The sequence below is a fragment of the Sinocyclocheilus grahami genome, unplaced genomic scaffold (genome assembly GCF_001515645.1).
Source record: "Sinocyclocheilus grahami isolate Dianchi unplaced genomic scaffold, SAMN03320097.WGS_v1.1 scaffold803.1, whole genome shotgun sequence".
Lineage (NCBI taxonomy): Eukaryota > Metazoa > Chordata > Actinopteri > Cypriniformes > Cyprinidae > Sinocyclocheilus > Sinocyclocheilus grahami.
The window spans coordinates 372,405-384,420 of NW_015505982.1; the positions used below are offsets into that span (position 1 = coordinate 372,405).

The window sequence follows — 12,016 nt, forward strand, 5'->3', positions numbered from 1 at the left end:
GCAGTCAGCATGCCAATTGCACGCTCCCTCAAAACTTGCAACATCTGTGGCATTGTGCTGTGTGATAAAACTGCACATTTTAGAGTGGCCTTTTATTGTGGCCAGCCTAAGGCTGTGATATACTCGATAATGTCAGATCGCACATCATTACAACAACACTTGCCATGTTATTTCAAAAGATATTCTGTATATCGCACACCCCAGCCTCGATTTGAGTGGGAAATGAAATAATCCACGGTTGTGTGTGCCGTGGAAAGACTAAAAATACATCCTTGGACTCATGGCGGACTCCAGTCTCAAGTACGACAACACTGGCTGGCTGACCAAGATAAGACAATAAAGAAGCCTTGATGAAAAACCAAAACAGATGATGCTGGTTTTCAGGTTCAGCAGGGATATTCATAGACATAAGTATTTCAAAACTTCAAGCACTATGGAGACCACCTCCACTTATCAGATTAAAAACCCAAATAACCACCACATATCGTAATTAAGCAAATGCTGGTGACTTTCTCATGGACATTAATGACTGAACTGTGCTGTCGTTTTTTGCTATCTGGAAAGTTCTGGCTGCATAATAGGGTTGATTAACCCTCTGGGGTAAGAGGTGAACACAAAAGGAAACGTTTTGAATCATAATGCCTACCTTGTTGCAAGGCTGCTTATACTCTGTAGTTTGAATGAAATTAAGGAATGACATAAAGAAACATTCCAGATTATTTTTAACCCACTGTCTGTGGCCTTCTGTCAGTAACCTCTCAAAGTAATTTTGATTTAACCCTCAGTGAATAAGTGTATGGGAAACTACCAAACTTTGAAAGTGTAAAATTGCATGTTGGCATATGAATGGTATTTGTTTATCAACGTATTTTATTTTCTCAGTGAAGGGGATATAAAAGCAACATTACATAACTATTCAAAAACCACCAATTGCATCCTAATTTGCATACAATCTGTCCTGAATTGAATGCATGATTAAAATGTGCATCCCAAATAATGGTAGACCAATGCTCAAAATAGTATGCCAAAGAATCCCAGATGGTGTACTGTTTTGAAGTATGCATCTGAGCAGGCTTTTTCAGTTAATATTTCTTCTGGGGAAAAGAAAAATCCAAACTATGTTGGTTTGCTGTTCTTAATTTGCCACCACAATGGTTGATTTCTGCTTGTCAAGCTAGTCTGGTTATGGTTTTGGTCAGCTGAACACCAGCTAAACATAATTAAACCTGCAAAGTCCAGCAGTATGCTGCCTTTTTTCAGTTTTTCAAGGGATTGCCCACAACCTTTTAAAGATAACTTTGTGAAGCTATATTATTAAGTGGAGTAATGCAAGGTCAAGGTAATCATTAAGTAATTATGCTGCTAACGCTTCCATTAAAAGGTAAACAGTAAGCGAAAGGGACTCTGAGGTTTCTAAGCGTAATTTATGATGTCTCGCTTATTACTTGTGTGCAAAATGTACTCATCATCACTGCTTGCTTAAATAATAAACAAGATTTCAGTTTCAGAAAAAAAGAGCATCACAATTCTAGCAGAACCCTGCAGACCACTTGTCTGCTAGAACTTACAGTGTCACTAAATTTCCTTATTATATGTTTTTAAAATGAAAGACACTGAAACAAACCCAGTATTCTTTTACTTATTTTGTATCATGTTAAAATATCATGATGAAATCACTATGTGGCCTGATATATGAGAGCACTCTCTGCACAAAATCCAGTGAGATCAAAAGCACTCAGTGGTCATTTAATTAGCAGACCAAAGTATCTGGACCAGAATGCTTTTAAACTCTTGCTGGACATAGTTCAACCACTGTAGCTTGCCAGATATTACCTATCATTGTTTTGACACATATTTGAAGTTTGATATGAAATCATAATTTCTTTCGAGCCAGACCTTATGAATACATTTCTGTGCATTAACTAAGGATGGGTCACAATAGTATCAATCAATCTATAATAGTAATCAGTCAATATTCTAACTGCATATTATTGATTGTAATGTGAACAATTCATCCATGCATTTTTTTTTTATTTCTCGTAAATAACATTTTCATAACTCGATCTAGTGGTGACATTTGCTGCATTTCTCCAATAATTTTGACCTCATAAATGCTGCTCCTTTCTTACAAGTGATTACAAGTGTCCTACATTTGGACGTGTCTTAGCACCCATTCGCAAAGCACCCATTCGCACAGCACCCATTCGCTTTTAAATAAACATGTATGCTGACTAATTATACAGGCTTCCTAATTACCAATTGCTGTAGTTGACCTAGTGATGAAAACTTGATGTGATGATTGACTTTCCATACAATGAAAGTCAATTGGTTCCAGTGTTGTTTGGACCCCAACATTCTTTTATTTTCTTTCAAATGTGTTCATTTGTGACCCTGGACCACAAAAAGGGTCAATGAGATGTGTACATCATCTGAAAGCTGAATAAATATAAGCTTTCCATTGATGTATAGTTTGTTCGGATACAACTATTTGAAAATCTGGAATCTGAGGGTGCAAAAAAAAAATCAAAATATTGAGAAAATCGCCTTTAAAGTTGTCCAAATTAAGTTCTTAGCAATGTATATTACTAATCAAAAATTAAGTTTTGATATATTTATGGTAGGAAAATTGCAAAATAACTTAATGGAACATGATCTTTATTCAATATCCTATATGTATTTTTGGCATAGAAGAAGAATTGATAACTTTGACCCATTCAGTGTATTGTTGGCTATTGCAAAAAATAAACTTGTGCTATTATGACTGGTTTTGTGGTCCAGGGTCACATTTGTGTTCCACACAAGACAAAAATGCATGCAGGTTTGAAACAACATGAGGGTGACAGATTTACGCTTTGGTGAACATGTTACTTACAATGAAAGAGCACAAATCCAACACTGAGAAGTGTTGATCCCAAAATAATGTAGAAGGAGATGCCTTCGTATGGGTAAAAGAAAGTTTTGAAATAACTCGGCTATAATGTTCTTGTAGCCTTCATCATTAGAAAGATGCATTCACTTGTGATGATCTCAACAGCGAGTGGGAAAAGAGAATGTCAGAGCGGAGTGTTCTGAAGGCCTACTGACCTCACAGTTGTAGATGTGTTCTGTTTAATTGGCCAGGTGAGAGGCATTCACTCACTTGCACCAGCTTTCCGGGGGAAACAGATGGCAGGAGTTCGGAAAGCTCTGAAATTAAACTTGACTGTCAGCCTAGTTGGTCCCCTTCCTGTATTGTGCTGTTTGTGTCCTTTCTTCAGTTATGAGACTTGAAGTCTGCTCTTGAAAGAGAGAGGCTGTGCTAATGAGACGCTTTTGAAATAAATAAAACCCTCAGCCTGTTCTTTGTATTATGAGTAAATACAACTAATATGCCAACGAATTTGAGTTCAGTCTCCATTTAGGCTCTTGTTTTGTCATGACTGTTTTTGAGCCTTTCTCAGCAGGCTCATGTATATGCCGGAAAATATACATTGTAGTCCAAACGAGTCATTCGTTGTAGTTTTTGAAAAGTGATTTCTGTTAAATAAAATATCTCCTTTTGAAGTGGACTTTGAGCTTTGTAACTTTGCAGATCTTTTTTATGCTCAAACAGCAACATTACAGACTAACTAAAGTTGAAAAAGTGAAAAAGCATGATAGGACCCCTTTAATGTTCTCATATGTCCAATTATTTATATTAATATATACAGTAAGTAGTGCCTTTCTGTTGAGATACAAGTCATAATGGGGTCAGATTTGAATTATAAGTTGTCAGATGTAAAACACACTGAAATTAAAACAACATAAAATAGGCTGTCTAAAGCAGAGTCTCCATTTGCACCAAATCTCAAACAGTCTTTAAGGGTCCCAGTGTGCTGAAAGTCTAAATCTGTCCACCAGTGTATATACAATCCACAAAAACTGATAATCCAAAACCCTTCAAGCCAGTCTCTGAGAAGGTAAGCCCACAAATAGGGAAATGCACAGTCCAGAGTATCAGTGATCCCCCCCACAGCTATCATTGTGTTTGGTGACAGCCATTTTGATTGCCATGCTGCTCTTGGTGCATTTCCTAGTTTCCTGTCATTATGCTTGTTCAGTAAAAACGAATGCATGCTCAACATGGGTTGGTACAGTACACCAAAGCTAGAGTTGCCAACTTCAGAAAAGGAAAATAATCCCTTATTAATCACAATTGTGATTCTTTATTGGAAAATAATGGACAGAATAAGTGACGCTCAAAATACTTGAAAGGTACCACATAATGTATGTAAAAGCAACCAGGCGGCAGAGGATTCTGCAAAAGCCTTCATTGAACAGCTACGCTAACAAATAAAACAATAATGTGTCCAAAAATAATGATTAATTATCAATTTTGAATTTTATATTCATATGGTCTGATGGTCACTTGACGTATGGCTGCGAATACGGGATAAACTTCTATAATGGGACAATTCTGTACAATACGGATCAACCATCCAACCAACCATTCTGCTGGCAACCATAACCAAATCTCCAAAAAATGCAAAATTGTATTACCGGACTATCAAACAAGCATGCGTTTCAAGCACACAGGCTTGACATTTATGTCAATATTGTATGTCAATATTTTTTTAAACATTTTTGCAGCTTTGGTGCACTGACTTTTGTTCTGTTTTCACATGGCAGGTACATTGTGTATATTAGACATACACAAAAAGACATATACAAAATCCAAACCAAGTCCTATATACTGTACGTAAAAATCATTATTAAATATAAAGTGATTAAAACATATTTTATGTGACACTGTTGCAATGTTGCATTGTATAGACATTCTCCAAAATATGTCCTCTTGTGTTCCATGAAAGAATGTGATAGTATGACAGGTTTAAAATGATTAAATGATATTAATTTTTGAGTTAACTATCCCTTTCTGTAACTCACCTTGATCTTTTCAGCAAGGTCTGTAAGCATAACATGTTGCTTGTTTTATCTGTCTGAACTGACATGTCCTCATTGTTTTGTGTGACAGTGTTGGGAGGTCTGGAGTCTCGTGGGGTCCTGAAAAAGATCAGCGATATGTTGGAGATAATCACGAAGAGGATCGACACCCTATCAAAAATGAGCAACAGCAGCGAGTCCCACAGACTGGAGGAGTTGAGCTCTGCTCTCCACAGGTGCAGCTTCACATTCATGATTACAGCGCAGCAGTGACATTCTTCAAGTCAGGTGTCACTTGCTGCCTTCAAGTCACGTAGGGATAATCGTATTTACAAGATGAATGCACATGAACGGCGCCACAACGTTTTAATTGCCAGTTATCGCCATGTTTATCTTTGTGCTGTTAGCGCATGGTTCAACTGAAAATGCAGTTCATCACGGCTTGAGGACAAATTAATCAAGTGTGTGAAACTAAAATGTAACCAAATGAGGTTTTGCAGCTGCTAATACACTATGTTTTAATTTTAAGAATTTTACTCGATACACTACATTGATTTGATTCGATTTTTACGGGTGCGCTTTCCAAGAGCTCAATCGCTATGTGAAAACTGGTTTGCATATATTTTGTGCATGTGATGAGGAATAGCGATAAGTCTCGCCAGGAAACATTAGCATAGCTGCTGGATAATGAAGCAACTAGCCAGCATGGCCAAAACACATCTGTCATCATTTGCTGTGGCTGCATGAGAATGAAAAATAATACAGAAAGAAACTGAGAAAATATAGAGATTACACTTGACCCTCACAAAAATGCTCAATGCATCCATTTTATTCCAGTCACAGCACTTGAACACACATCACACCGCAGTGACAAGTTCAGAGTTTGCAAGTGGGAAGCCCCCAATAGGTCTTGAAGGCAGCAGCTGTCTGAATGTTTCAGACACAGTCAACTTCTTGCCGATGAGTTAGTTAAGACACTTCCTAGAGTTTTCAGCTGTCTCCATGGAAACAGATGCCTGTCACATCAGAAGTTCAAACGGGCGCTGGTGCCATGGCTTTACTTTGGGATTTCTCCAGACATCAACAGATCTTAGAGGATAAAAACACCCACACACCCCAGCTCTACAATCTTTGATGTGCATCAAAATATGATGTCAACTTTCTATTTCTTCTGTTTCGCTGAAAAGTAATCAATGGAAATGATAGTTTAAACTGAAGTATGTAATTCTTGCACCAGTGGTGTCACCGATGGAACTGCAAAAATAATTAAAAACCGTCAAAGTATTGATGCTTACACATATGATGCCTGGTAAATTACCGTAAAATACCTAGACTGACTTTTTTGGTAAATACACAAATGCTTTAAACAGCTAAAATACCATTCACACATCAGTACCAAAATACCAATAAACTCCATGTGATGTCAATCAACAGAAATTACCTTTAAATGCTTCAGCATTTTCTACATCTGCACGGATGAGGATAAGCACTTTAGTTTCACTATCTGTCCAACTTGACATCATTGTTTTAATTTTGAGAGACAGGCATGAGGGAATGATCTCACAGAACACATTTTTGCTTGAAAGAGAGAGAGAGAGAGAGAGAGACTACACAATACTATTCAGTGCAGAGCCAGTAGCTGCGTTTCCATCCACCTATTTTTATTTGCGTTTTGGAATATCACATAAAAAAACGCTGGATGGAAATGCCAAGATGCGCATAAATTCTAAAAATGCACATAAAAAACGTATTTGCACATTTGAGTAGGATAAACTTTTTATCCGATAAGAAAAACTGCGCATAAACTACGATGGAAAAACATTTACCGAATAAATTCCTGCATGCGCATCGAAAAAGTCATGTGACTTTGTGCTATGGGATGAGATAACTTGACTAGCTAGCAGCGGACCGATCTCGTTCACAGCATCTTTATGTTGTTCTGGTCAATCTGAAATGCCTGAGCAAAGTCTGTCGTTAAAGTGTTTCTGTATAATCGTCTTACACGACTGCATTCCCAAACAGCAGCATCATATATGATAATTTATATCATATATGAAAATTATTAAATTCAGTGGCTTCTCCTATATCCTTAGTGATATTCAGTGCCACAGTTTACCAGGAAGTGACGATTTTGTTCTCTTTGACTCATTCGATGGAAACGGTGCATTATTCGCATTCGTTTTATGCAATATTCCAGTTTTGCACATAAGTTTAATTCGAATCTTTGGATGGAAACATAGCTACTGATGAATGGAAAAGAAGACAGGTTAAAGCAAAAAGACACCCAATATATATAAAATAACTTTAAATTATTACTGTAAACAGTGTGGTGTAATCGCGTCATCACTTTCAAAACCATATAATTGTCCCAAAGCAGATTTCTTACATCAGTTCAAGTCGAGCTTTATTATCGTTTCGCTACATGTGTGAACATAGAGTGGAACGAAATTTCATGTCTCGCAGGACTACAGTGCTACATAATTAAACATATGAACATAAAACAACAGAAGTAAGAAACAGTTTTGAACTTGTACATAGCTAACTTACTGAAGCGGTAATCTAACTATACATATACTATAAATAGTTGACTATACATACGCATAATCTAAAACAAGCTATACAAGTTCTTTACATAAATACTGTAAACGCTATTGTGCAAAAGGGGTATTTTAGTGTAAAAAGCGTATAGTGCAATATGAATTGTGGTGCATTCGCAAGTAAACATTTGTGTTAACTTATTGATTCTTTGTAGCAAGGAGTGTGTTATTACAGTACATGCTCATATACCAGTAATGTAATGTTTCGTTCATTATAACGGAAATTTACTGGTAATGTTACAACTTCTAATCCTGGAAAATTGCCATAACTCATTTATTGGTATTTTCACAAGGTCCTGTTCACACATGATTTCTAAATGGAAATGTACTAGTAATTTTCCATTAAAGGAGTGCATGTTACAGTTTTGGTCAGGACAAGTATATTAGCATCGCAAATATACACACAATGGGCCTCATTCATGAAACACGAGCAGAACTCATTTTTGTGTAAATCGTTCGTAAAACTGTTCTGACGTAAACATTCGAATTCATGAAAATGTTCATATTTTCAAAATGTTAGTTGGTAGGAAAGAAATTTACACCTGCTCCCTACCACGTGTAAATGGTGCGTAAAACGTTCTGTGTTAATTTAGGCAAACTGATGATACTGAATTTGATAAATAGCTGAGAGTTGATAAACTGTTTAGCTTTGGGTAAAACGCAGCGCTTGTCACTGTCACTTTTTACCCAGCCGTCCAATCAATGGAGGAGGGGCGGGACAAATACTCCACCGACCAATCATACCACTTGTACAACAACTGAACAACAATATAGAAGTTAATATTGCTGGTTACTGCATTTTTATATTCAGTAATATTCTTCAAAATGAGATACTAGTAATACGTTACTGCCATGGATATTTCAAATCATAGCAACCAAAGCGTCTTAGCTAGAAAAACGCTGTGCCACCAAAGCGTTCTCCAGCGCCACCAGCTGGCTGTTTTAAGAAGAGTGCCTGACATTTTTTTCAGCTGGCTAAAAACGCTCTGGTGGACAAACATTATTGAATATTTATTGTTAGGCATATGGCCTATTAGTCTTTTTTGCATTTATGCAATATTCTGGAGCCAAACCTGAGAAAGTAGACCAGAATATCCCACTGCATTCCTGGACAAGCAATTTGCTAGCTGTAATTCATAGGAGGGGATTATGCTAATTGTGAATGAGCGTGCACGAGCACCCTATTTACGAATGATTGGAATTCATTAACATACACATGTTTAACTATCAAATCTGATGTGTACGAAGTGTTTGTGAATCCGGAGGAGAGTTTTCGGGAAGGTCCGTTTTACGCGCAAATTACTCCGAATTTACTCCTATATTTACGAATGTTTCATGAATGAGGCCCATTGCTTTTTAGTTATGTGACAATGTAAAGAGCCTTCTTTTACAATTAGGTTGTTAGTTGTGACTCTAGTTACTGTAAAATAAAGTTGAGTTGAGCATGAAATGTAAGGGAGTCGATATAACGATTTTAGTAGCCAGAATCTGTAGCCATATCTGACTTAAATTCAAGTTTTGTAGACTGAACAGCATGAGACCAGATGAAATGAGTTATTAAGAACAACACTATGGTTAAAATCCAATTAAAAATAGGTTTTTGGACATCTGTCTCAATCTGAATGATATAAGATCAGATACTGAGTAGTTGTTTTTTTAGGGTTAGGGTTTCTCATTTTTGTTCACTCTTTCACCATGTAGTGAACTATGTGCCATTTGCTATATAGTAAATAGTGAATGAGTGGACATGTTCATGAAGGTGTAAAATACAGCAATGCCTCAAGAGCGCTGTACTTTGTGTTGTTGCAGAAGAAAGTTTCTGGGCATCATATTGTTGCCAAAGTAATTATAACAGTAACCGATATAGATATAACGGATAGTGACTACACCGTCTGAACAAAGGCTCCAATGTCAACACTTACGAAATGTGAAAGTTAGTCGTAATGATCGGGTTTGAAATACAGTACAGATTGAATTGGGGGTAGTATCAGCAAAGCCTTAGAACTTGTGCTTTTGAAATGTCTGTTGGACTGAAAAATCACCACTGACGTTCTTTCTAAAGCTGATTTGATTGGTGTGGATGAAACACCACAGGAGGTAAAAAGCTCTGACAGTATCTAAAAAAAGACATCTCAGAAGTGCAGAGTGCAGTGCAAACATGCATATGACAGGTCCGCCTGAACACTTTATTGTCTTTGGGTGTGAAGTCAGAAAGGTCAGGGTTCATATGGTGTTTTTCTGAGCGTTCAGCTTTGTGCCGTGTGGAGGTGACATTTATTGGGAGTGACAGAGTTGCTCACAGAGGGAGGCTGTTTGCTTCAGCATGTTGTTGATGTAACTGCAGGGCACGAGGTTGCAGGCGATTCATGTGAGCTGTATTATAAAGAAATCAAGCTCTTGGTGTGAAACAAAGATGACAATGCATTCCTTAAACTTGCTGAAAGACATTTCCCTGTCTCTCTGAAAGAGATTTTTCAAGTCTCTTGAGATACCTGAAATAAAACCTATTGAGTTTTTATTGAAATACTTTCAGATGCAAGAGAAAAATATAGTCAAAAATAACTAGAATTGTACAAAGCTTGAAAAGTCCAGTGGGTACAGAGACGACAGTGACAGTTTTTTTTTTTTTTTTTTACTTGCAAACAAACTAAGTTTTAGGATTTTGCACATTTAAAATAGCAAAAGTTATAGTGCAATGAAAAAGTAAAATGAAATAAACTAGAAATAGTAAACTACTTGAATTTTTTCAAATTTCAAATTAAATAAGCAAATGCATAACCATGTGAACTCAGGTAGCCAATGTGTATATACAGTCAGTTGCTTCCATTGAAACACAAGCTGTTCTTTGGATTATTCTCAAATCATGCTGGAGAACAAGATCAAGTTCTCTCATCTATCTATCTATCTATCTATCTATCTATCTATCTATCTATCTATCTATCTATCTATCTATCTATCTATCTATCTATCTATCTATCTATCTAATCTTTACTTGAGTACTGAACATCTGAACTTGAACATTTTTGATTATTTGATCATTCTGTCGTTTTGTATTTTTTTTAGGGCTAATATGGGCAAATATTTGGATATTTTATTGGTTGTAAATGCAAATGCAATTCTCTTGTCATTTGGCCATTTTCAGTGTCTATCAACAGTCTTGCACATTTTTGTATTCAAATATGAGCAAACTGACTTTCAGATATTAGCAAATTGACTATTGGGTAATTGTGCTAAAATACTGAAAACAATTTCAGCATGCTGTATTGCACATAATTGTGCCATTATTGCTGTACAACAGTTGTTCAACTGCTGTCACTTCTAAATACTTGAGTACTGAAGTACTCAACCAGTACCTGCAATTCTGTTAAGGCTCATTTCAGGCTTGTCTTTCAGCATTATGGGACAGTGAAGCGTAATGGTTAAAGATCTGATCTAGAAACTCAAGTGTTCAAACTCAGGGATAGGTGATTCTTCTGTAGCATTACTGTGTATCCCATCACTAACTGTGGGACAATCATACATTTGTTTACAGAATAGCATACATAGTTTATACTTAAAGGCAGGGTAGGTGATTTGGTTCAAAATAATTGTTGTTATGCTGTTTTAAAGTCGCTTAAGTGGTCTAAATATATTTATGTGTATTTATATAATCTGTGGAAGGCGTAGGACCATAAAATGTTCGTTCAATCATATCCCTCAGTCTGAGGGCTATGATAGGCTGTCCTAGCTACCTGTCATCGTATATATTTGCATATCTTGCACAGACATGATACAGTACGTCATCAGCGCATTCATTACGCTATTGCAGACCGAGCGTGAATGGAAGGTGTTATTATTGTAATATTATGCACTTTGTACTGTAATGTTTTCTCACCGGTGAATGAGATATGAGTTAATCTGACAGCGTTGCATTCAGTCCTCCACCAATGCCGTCTCTCATCGTTTCGCTGTTAGCCTCTGCTCTGCCGGAGCGCGTTCATGTGATTTAAAGGAGGCGTAGCTTTGGAGAGTGATTTGCAGGGAGGGTGGGATCTCATGCTTTCAAACCCTACCTTTAAATGTTTTATAATTGTTTCACACTTTTTGTGGATTATTTTTAATTTAACAACCTAATATTATTCTTATAATCAATACATAATGATACACACAAAGCATTTGAAAATATTGAACACATTGTTAAAACTTTCCAAAGCTGTTTTAATGTTACCTTTAAATAGCAAAACAGTGCAATCTGTGCAATCAACCCCCAGGACAATTAAATGATGCAATGTTTCCTTTCATTTTAACCCAGCTTTTTAATTGTTTAGATTATTTCTATGCTGTCAACATCAAGGGAATTAAGTTGCTACCGACTTAATTGCTGTACCGTGTTTTTCTCTCGTGGCCAAGCCTAAACATGCAGCATGTCATTTTCATTATCTATCTGTGTGAATGGTGTCAGTGCAGAAGCATCGCTATTTCATGCTCCAAGTATATTTCAAACAATTAGCATGTCCGATGGGTAATCGCACCATTCA

The 12,016-nt window shown here is 36.7% G+C and overlaps 1 protein-coding gene across 1 annotated transcript in view; it reads left to right on the top strand.

The window, feature by feature from the left end:
* LOC107562046 (alpha-1,6-mannosylglycoprotein 6-beta-N-acetylglucosaminyltransferase B) overlaps positions 1-12,016 on the top strand; it is a 107,631-nt gene that overhangs the window by 21,126 nt on the left and 74,489 nt on the right. Inside the window, exon 3 of the mRNA XM_016246608.1 lies at positions 4,994-5,138. Coding sequence (XP_016102094.1) covers positions 4,994-5,138 — 145 coding nt within the window. The remainder of the gene's footprint in view (positions 1-4,993; positions 5,139-12,016) is intronic.